General features: G+C 30.2%; 1 protein-coding gene across 1 annotated transcript; it reads right to left on the bottom strand.

The window, feature by feature from the left end:
• Positions 1–526: 526 nt before the first annotated feature.
• On the bottom strand, positions 527–9,485 carry LOC108762157 (gephyrin-like). The gene is made up of 19 exons (XM_018509018.1): positions 9,306–9,485; positions 8,945–9,220; positions 8,605–8,671; positions 8,390–8,525; positions 8,028–8,303; positions 7,783–7,916; positions 7,501–7,691; positions 7,250–7,425; positions 5,334–5,359; positions 4,003–4,175; positions 3,731–3,906; positions 3,267–3,660; positions 2,899–3,177; positions 1,915–1,984; positions 1,706–1,838; positions 1,342–1,617; positions 1,099–1,232; positions 829–1,019; positions 527–757 (listed from the first exon to the last, which is right to left on the bottom strand). Exons 1-19 carry the CDS (start codon positions 9,483–9,485, stop codon positions 527–529), a joined length of 3,519 nt encoding a protein of 1,172 aa, XP_018364520.1.

Below are 9,485 nucleotides of genomic sequence, written 5' to 3'. Positions count from 1 at the left end.
TGAAGATTAATTTGAGTTGGTCTTTAATAAAAACTTAATTTGCGAAATTGCTATAATTAAATTACAAAATGGCAAACTTTTGAAATCTTGAAACATATATTATGATCTTCCGATGTTTTTGCTAAGAAAAAATTTACGTTGTATTTATCAGTGTGTAAAACGATATCAACGAAATAATTTTCGATTTCTTCCTGCCAATTGTGCGTAGTACCTCACGTATGAATGTTCCTTTTATACAAACGTGATTACTTCATTTAGGGCCGATTGTTCCACCTTTCGATAAATTTACGCATTAGATAAGTAGCAAGATTATCCAATCACATGAGCGGATCTGACAATTTACCTACGCGTAAAATTTACCGAAAGGTGGAACAACCGGCCCTTAGATCTTATAATTCAGACATAATTTGAGAAGCGTAATATAATTAAATCATTATAATTAGAATTCAATAATATAGTTAAATAACTATGTAAATATTTGCAAACGTTTGTTTTGCTGGTCACTCGAGAACAACTTAGAGATTTGTCAGTTGCCCGTAAACATCGCCGATAAAAATGCTGAGTTCGCATTTAACTTTGGCACCTCCGACGTGTAGCTCGGTAGCATTAGAAGAGCGTTACTGAATTGATATTTCATCATGTGCTGATCAGTACTCGTGCAGTGAGCAGTTGGATACATTTCCACTTCCTTCTCTGACCACTGTAAGGATGTCCACGAAAGTTTCGGACGCAGGTGCAGGTCGTGAGATGTTTTTATCTGTAACGTTACGATAACGATCAATACGCATATGTATATTTTCATGAAGGATGCAAGAAGACGAGTCTTACGCGGGTCTGTATCTTTAAGGGATTATCGTCTGAATTGTAGCTTAGTATGTTCAATAACGGCAGAAGCAATACATGCGTGATAATGGGTACGGTCGCTGGATTTGCCGACATACACAGGAAGAACTTCCTCTTCTTGTTGAACTCACACGTTGCAAATGTTGTCGATTTCCCGGGTTTTATATTCACGCCACCTGAGTCAGAAAAAGCAATGCAAAAAGACGTGTCACTCCGCAGCGTATTACACCGACGATTAAAAGAAGAAAAATATACCGAAATGTATATCAGCGTCGAAAAATATCTTTAAGGTGGGCTTCAATATATCTTTATCGTTCGCACGGCCTATTATCACGAGTAAGTCAACTTTGTCCAAAGCGTCCATGATTCTGTATTTCATAATATTCGGCCTGCGAGAATATAATCGTCAAATTAAGAGCGACGACGACATTACTTATTTATCAAATCGAGTTTTACCGTGGTTATAGAGGAATCGTAATAAATTTTTGTTGCACTTACTCATAAGCCGAAACTCCAAAGTCCATAGGATCATAACCGTTCTTCTTCAATAACGAGAACACAATTATCTTGTTGCAGTCGTAGATGCGTCCTAGTTTTGAAACCTTTTCAAATTTTAATAAATCATAATCGATAAATAGCAGACCTACAGATGGAAGTTTCAGGACTGTAATTGAATCGATGTCACATAATGTCAAAATGCCCAGATCCGCTGTTTTAACACGACTGTGTGAGCGTTTAACAATCTCATTGGACCCTATTTCGCAGCCAGCGTTTCTTTAAAAGTAAAGAAATTATTTTGTAATAATAGAATAAAGTGTTCTTCGAAAAACATATTAAACGATATCGAAATATCTTCGTATACCTAATATTTTCACCCTCTTTTGGAGCGACTAAAACCTCAATTTCGTATTCCTTGCTGTCGATATTAAAATAATCATCATTATCGTATTCATCTATTACCTTTGTATTCGCAGACTTTACAACCGCCGTTGCTCCTGTAACCACGAATAAAAGCGACAATTAATCCATCATAGATACACAAATGTAATATGCAATTGTAATTGATTTTACCATCGGGTATAGGATCTCCACTTCTTACTCGCATGCAAGTGCCAGGTACAATCAAAATCTTTTTGATTAACTAGAAAAGAAGCAGTGTTTTGTAAAGATTTGGCTTCGACAACTAAACTACGATCAACTTATTCAACATCTGATTCAATCAATAGAATTGTTTTCTGCAAAATTTGTGACCGCACAATTCGTCAGTCGTGATTTTTAATAATCCCTTCCACGCCTTATATCTATTTCTACCAATGTAGATTAACTTTAATCTCGGTTTAATATTTATCTTTTTTTAGTTCTTATAACTAGAAAAAGATAAAAAGTAAGTTAAATTAAAATTAAATTAATCTACATTGATAGAAACGAGCATTAAAGATAATGTGGGAAACATATACACAGTAAAAAAGAAAATGTTAATTTTAACATTTTTTACATGTCCCAGGAGATCCACTCTAAATTTTAAGTTAAAATAACTCATTCGTCTTGTGTTATTTATTAACGAACTAGTAATGTTAAATAATTGACACAATACTTTACATTTATATTTGTTATTTTGACTTTAAGGGTGATTTAAAACTAATATATAAAATAAATAGAGTACATAGAAGAGTAGTTGCAGTAACTCGTAAGAAAATGTTAATAAAACATTTTTGTTCGTATAATGTGAATAAAAAAATTCTTACATGTTAAATTGACTTTGAGATATATAGATTAATTGAAACAATTGTGTGTGTTAAAAATATTCAAAATAATATTCCATTTTTAATTGACATATGCAATTGTTAGAAAGGTGACATGAATCTAACACATCAAAATGTTACAAAAATAATAACGTATCAGTTGTATGTTAATTTTACATTGAAGTAATAATCAAAATGTGGTAACACAAGAAAAATTCTACATATGGACGCACGATTTTTTACTGTGTAATAATACAACATATCCTAGCAAAATTGTGCGAGCCGTTACTTGTTAATAGAAGTTCATTCTTACCGTGAGATTTGATTTCAATACTTTTCTGACACCTTCCCCGTCACTGGCCAACACCGCGTATCCATGTTTAGCGGAAATACAACAAGGCGGCACGTTTACAGACGAATATATGTCTTTGGCCACTATTCTGCCATAGGCATCATTCGTCTGTACGGTTTCTATACGTCTTTCATAATGTTTGTCTATTACTTTTTTCATTATATCTTTTGCCTCTTCCAGTGATACCATTTCGCTTCCCTTTTGTTTCTTATAAAAGTCTTTCATTATCAATACGGGTTTCTGTAAAGAGAGTTGGTTACAATTCGCGTGTATGCACTCTGGTGAAAATTTACTTTATTGTTCCGAGTGAGAAAGATATTTTATCGTACCGATTGTTCTTCGAAGGAGAGATCCATAGAAGTCTTATTAGAATTATGTATATCATCATTAATATTATTCTTAGATGGCCCAGCAGAATTATCATTATTACTATCATTATAAAATAAGTCATCAGAATAACCATCATTATTATTATTCTCAAATTCCTCAGCAGAACAATTATCATCAGTAGAATTATTTCCAGGTTTATCATTATTATTATTATTAGATGGCTCAACACAACTATCATCCTTCTTTATATCAAAAATCTGTTTATTTGACTTGCTAATTAAGCATAATATATCCAGTATTACATCTCCAAATGCTTTCAAACTTTCTTCCACATTTACATAGGAGCCACACATATTAATAATAAGACTGCTGTTTCGTATTCCACATATCGGCCTGAGAATGCGTTAGAACTGTAAAAGCTGTAATCTCGAAAACTGCAGTATAAATAAAAACAAAATTTTACCGTTTGATGAAACATTCTAAGTTCTCTGTTAAGTTTGATATAAATATGTTTACGTCAATAAGAACATTGTTATCGATAACTTCTTTAATTGCATCATGTACAACATCACTCAAGGTATCGCCAACTAATAAGATGACACTACCATTGTACTGAGTGCTCATATAAACTAATTCTTCCTGTATAAAACATAAATTAAACAAATTTACATATATGTAAACATGTATGCATACGTGCGGGAAAAATATTTAAAAAATTATTTGTAGAAGAGTTACCTTTATTCTCTTTTTATCACATTTCACAAATTGTATGAGACTCACGTTTCCTGCTAAATTGTTTACAATATACGAATCTATTACAGAGGCTTGATTTAATTCTGCACTAAATTGTTCAATTGGTTGATTTGATTGTTCATTTAATTGTTGATCATCACTACTGAATTGCCGTACTACATAAGTATAATTAGAATAAAATTATTAGAATATATACATTTAAAAAGTATACAATTCAAATCAATATTACACAAAATTACTAATAATCAAAGATTACGCGTACGTAAGACAAAGTGTGTGTGTGTGTGTGTGTGTGTGTGTGTGCAAAATTATTTTTAATCTTTAAATATATTGCTTTTATTTTATTTACGCCTGATAGTTTTAAGGAAATCGTAACTATATATATTATAGCTATATAATATTTTGTTTTAGATTTTATTAATATCTACTCTTAATCATATGACATCTTATAAAATAAATATACATACCACCTAAAATGACAAAGTTTAGAGACATTTTGATCACTTTAGTTCTTCGTTAAACTCGTGATTGTGAAACTTTTATCGTTCTTGTCTCTTCATTTGATCTCGACCACCTCGATCGTTAGCTCACTTTACTCTGTCTAAACGAATTTCAAAACCCGTACGAAAGTGTTTATATTTCTTTCTCTTTTCAAAATATGTAAACAGGACGCTGTAACCTGTGTCGATTTCGTTTTGAACGCGTATCACGCAGCAAATCTCTAGCTTATGATTTTGACAGGTAATTGTTGAGATCAGATTTTACGAAATAATAAGCTTGTTCTTTTTGACTAAACTTTTGTACCAGTTCATCTTTCTTCCTTTTCTCTCCAGGAGAAAAGAAGAGGAAGAAAGATGAACTGGTGCAAAAGTGCAGCCAAAAAGAACAGGCCTATTATAAATCTTAAAAAAAAAACAATAAAGTTTACCACAATATAAATCATAAGGTAAATCATATTGACAGAATTGTAAAAAAAAATTAAACAAAATCTGCTGACGACAGATAATCGAAATTTACTTTTCGTAGTCATTTAAATTGTTTCTATTATTTATTATAATCTAAAATAAAATAATTAAGTACATGGATAAATAAATAAAAATAAATAATAGAAGTTTTTTTAAATTTAATAATTATTTATCGAAATTTATGTGTTATACATGATTATGTGCACACGTAATTATATAAATTTGTATACTTTTGCATATGTTGTTACAAATATTTGAACTCTCTCTCTCTCTCTCTCTCTCTCTCTCTCTCTCTCTCTCTCTCTGCGAAATTTCTTTCCGTATGACAATTATATTCAATCCATTCACGCAAGAAAAAATCAAAAGTTTCTTGGCTAATTTGAAGTAAAAAATATTCAGTAATTTTGAAATATTTATTTAAATCATATTTTATGCATCAAAATATCGACCAGTATATTTTTCTACAACAAAATAATATTAAAAAAATACAAACTCCATAGAATAATAAATGAATTGCAATTTTCTCTCGGAATAAGATAAGGTTTTAATTTATGTACATATATGTATACATGTACTAAACTAAATTAGTTTCAAACCAGAAACAAGTTTGCACGGAAAGTTGTAAACCTATTTTTATTTTTTTAATACTATTTTTTTAATAATACGGAATTCAAAGTGATTTAAATCGATGATTTCATCAATAATATTTAACAATTTTTTATTTTTGTCATATTAATATTGATATTTTTTAATCATTATACATATCTTAAAAAGTGATCATACGATTCGTCAAAAATTCTTTTGAGGGTTTTAAATTTAAGTCAAAATAAAATTTTATGTCATATTCATTCTTTACAGAGAAATTATCGAATAAGATGTATTGAAATTAATAAGCGATACATAAGATATATTTCTATTACAATATATACATTATAATGTATATATAATATTTATATATATAATATTATGTATATGCATATTGTGATACTAATATTATTAAATAATATTAATTTCAAAGAATTTAGTTTATATAAGTCATATCACACAATGATTTTTTGCGAATTACATAATAAAAGTATGAAGTAAAACCGGATAAAAAAAATCTATAAATTATACTTACTTTTTAATTTGAAAAAAAGTATAATTTCAAATTCAAGATGTTTTAATTTGGTCTTTAATAAGAATTTAGTTGGCGAGATAGCTACTATTAAATTGCAGAATGGTACAGTTAAAAAAAAGATAAACGTTGTCTTATTAAGAAATAAATGTTGTCTTATTAATAGATTTCCTTCGTATCAGTGAACATAAAAATAACATATTTTCAATTTTGTTTATGCTAATCATGAGCAATATCTTGCGTACACGTTTTTTTTACATAAAAGCGATTGTATACTTCAATTAGATCTTATCAAACTCTTATTTTTTAATATCACATAGTCCAATAAATCTCCAATATTTAACCAATATATCGTCAATAAATTACTAGTAAGGTAGTATAATTGGGATACCCGGTAAACAATTTTTCATGCATGAATATGTATAAATATGTATAAACATACATAAATATTCATAAACATACATAATTTTATATGAAATATGTCCATACATGTTCATATATCCTTCATTCTTTTGTAAAATTATTTTTTAGTGTAATAGAAATAACAATAGTAATATGAAAACATTAAAAATAATTAAGAGTAATTTTCACACTATTTATTTTAGAAAAAATCAAGTTTGAAAAAAGGTAAACAAATTACTTATGTATAATTATATATAAATGCATCATTATGAGCAATTTTTTTAACATTTTTCCAAATTTAATTTTTTTTTTAAAACGAACAAAGCAAAAATTATTCCTTTAATTATCTTTTATGTTTTCACATTACTAATGTTATTTCACTAAAAATCACACTAAAAAGTAATTTTCAAAAGAAAGAGGGATGTATATACGTATGAATATGTATGGACATATTTCATATATGATTGTACGTGTTTATAAATATTTATGTATGTTTATACATATTTATACATATTAATGTATAAAAAATTTTTTACTGAGAATATAACTTAAATGTACATAATTATGTCATTATAATTATAATTTGTCAATATAATTAAATATAATATAAGTAAGTATAATGTAATATAATTAAATAACAATGCAAATATATGCGAATGACTTGTTGGCCAAGAATACATGGAAATATTTCAGCGATGATTATTTTCAGCCGAGAAATATTCCTGATACGAATGCTGCGTCTAACTTCGGTACCTGCCACGTGCGCGGCGGTAACATTAAAAGTGCATTAGCCTTTTGATATTTTATTATATCCTGATGTCGATTTTTTGAGCAATAAGCCCTTGGAAACATCTCCTGCTCTGCCCATTGTACAGTAGTCCATAAAAATTTCGGACGTAAATGCAACTCGTGATTATTCACCTGTAAAGTTACGACAGCGTCGCATTAATAAATACATCTCTTGCTGTATGTGTGATGAGAGAAGACAAGTCTTACGCAAGTCTGCAGAATGATAGGCCGTTTGAAGAAATTGCCGTGCATCGTGTTTAGAAGTGGTAGAAGCACTATTTGCGCGACAATGGGAACTGTTGCCGGGTTTGCCGACATGCACAGGAAAATCTTCTTCTTAAAATTGTACGTGCACGAGGCAAACATTGTCGATTTCCCTGGTTTCATGTTCAAGAGACCTGAAGGAGAAAGAACAATGCTCGAGTAAACGAACGTGTTACACCATAGTATATTACACCGACGATTAATAAATAAGAAGCAAGGATATACCGAAATGTATCATAGCGTTAAAATATTCCCTTAAAATTGATTTTAATATATCTTTGTCGTTTGAATGGCCCATTATCACAAGTACATCTACTTCGTCCAAAGCGTTTTCGATTTTTTTTATTATAGCGTTTAACCTGCAAGAACATGATCGTTAAATTAAGAGCTACGACGACGTTAATTATTCGTAAACCAAATCGTGTCTTACAGTAGCTAGAGGAATTATAATAAATTTTAAATACACTCACTTGTAAGCAGAAATTCCGAAGTCGACGGGAACGTATCCATTCTTTTTTAATAATGAGGTCAGAGTTACTCTATTGCTTTCATAGATGCGTCCTAAAGTTAAAGTATTTTTCGGTTCTTCCAATTCGCTACTGATAGATAGCAGACCTACAGATGGAAGTTCAGTGACTGAAATTAAATCGAGGCTACATAATGTCAAAATACCCAATTCCGCTGGTCCGAGACATGTGAATTTTGGTACAATGAATTGGAAACATTTTATTTCGTCTCCAGCGTTTCTTTAACAGTAAACAAATTGTTTTAATAAAACAAATCATGTTTCAAGAGGTGTATTAAATGACATCGAACTATTTTCGTTGTATACCTGATGTTCTCGTTTATTTCTGGGGCAACCAAGACCTCAATTTCGTATTCCTTGTCGATATTAAAACAATTGTCATCATTATCGTTGCATTCGTCCAATATCTTTATATTCTCTGGCGTTACAACCGTATTTGCTCCTGCAATCGCGCATAAAAGCAGTAATTAATCCTTTACTATAATCAAGCAAGTTTAATTTATAGTTGTAATTATCTTTACCATTGGGTATGGCATCTCCACTTCTTACACGCATGCAAGTGCCAGGTACGACAGAAATTTTATCAAACTGGAAAAAAGATTGTTTTGTAAAAATCTAGCTTCATTGCTTAAACTCCGACTAACTTAATCAATTACTAATTCAATAGGTAGAATTTTTTATTATTTGCAAAATTTCCGCATAATTCACTTCTCATGATCTCTAATATTCACATTTACTCTTAATATTATTATTAATATTTACTCTTTAGACACAACGTAGAAAAATTAATAATCCCACCCACGTGCTATAAGCGAAATCATGCTAACCATCATGCATTAATCAGATTTTGGCTGTCCTTACCGTGGCTTGTGCTTTCAACACTTTCCTTACACCCTTCCCGTCGCTGGCCAACACAGCGTATCCATGTTTAGCGGAAGTCTTATAAGGCGGCACGTTTACAGGGGAATATACATCTCTGGCCGTTATTCTGTCATAGGCGTCATTCGTTTTTATAATTGTTTCTCTTATATAGTTATTGGTATCACATACCGTAATCTGTATTATACGTATTGCTTCTTCCACCGATATTATAACACTTTGCTTTTGTTTCTTGTAAATTCTCTTTTCTATGTTTTCCTGTAAAGAGAATCAGTTATGATTCGCGTATACGCAGCCTCGGCAAAATTTATTTTATTGCTCGCGAACGTGGAAGATATTTTACCATTTCTTTTTCAGAAATATCATACAAACTCAAGTTATCATAACTGTCATCACTATTGTTATTATAACTCATCTCATTAGAATTACACTCATTAGAACTATAATGATTTGTGTCATATTCGTTAAGCATCAAATACCGTATTTCTTTTATCATTTGATGATTTTTCTTCAAACTTATCAT

The sequence above is a fragment of the Trachymyrmex cornetzi genome, unplaced genomic scaffold (genome assembly GCF_001594075.2).
Source record: "Trachymyrmex cornetzi isolate Tcor2-1 unplaced genomic scaffold, Tcor1.1 scaffold279, whole genome shotgun sequence".
Classification (NCBI taxonomy): Eukaryota; Metazoa; Arthropoda; class Insecta; order Hymenoptera; family Formicidae; genus Trachymyrmex; species Trachymyrmex cornetzi.
Note: the sequence above shows the minus strand (reverse complement) of the source record. Positions and strands in the feature narration are given on the sequence as shown.

Coding starts and splice junctions, on each gene's coding strand:
- LOC108762157 (XM_018509018.1), bottom strand. CDS start 9,485: ATGATAAGTTTGAAGAAAAATCATCAAATGATAAAAGAAATACGGTAT. Junction 8,526..8,604: donor TGGAGATGCCATACCCAATG/GTAAAGATAATT, acceptor GCGCGATTGCAG/GAGCAAATACGGTTGTAACG. Junction 1,985..2,898: donor TATTGAAATCAAATCTCACG/GTAAGAATGAAC, acceptor CTTCTTTTCTAG/TTAATCAAAAAGATTTTGAT.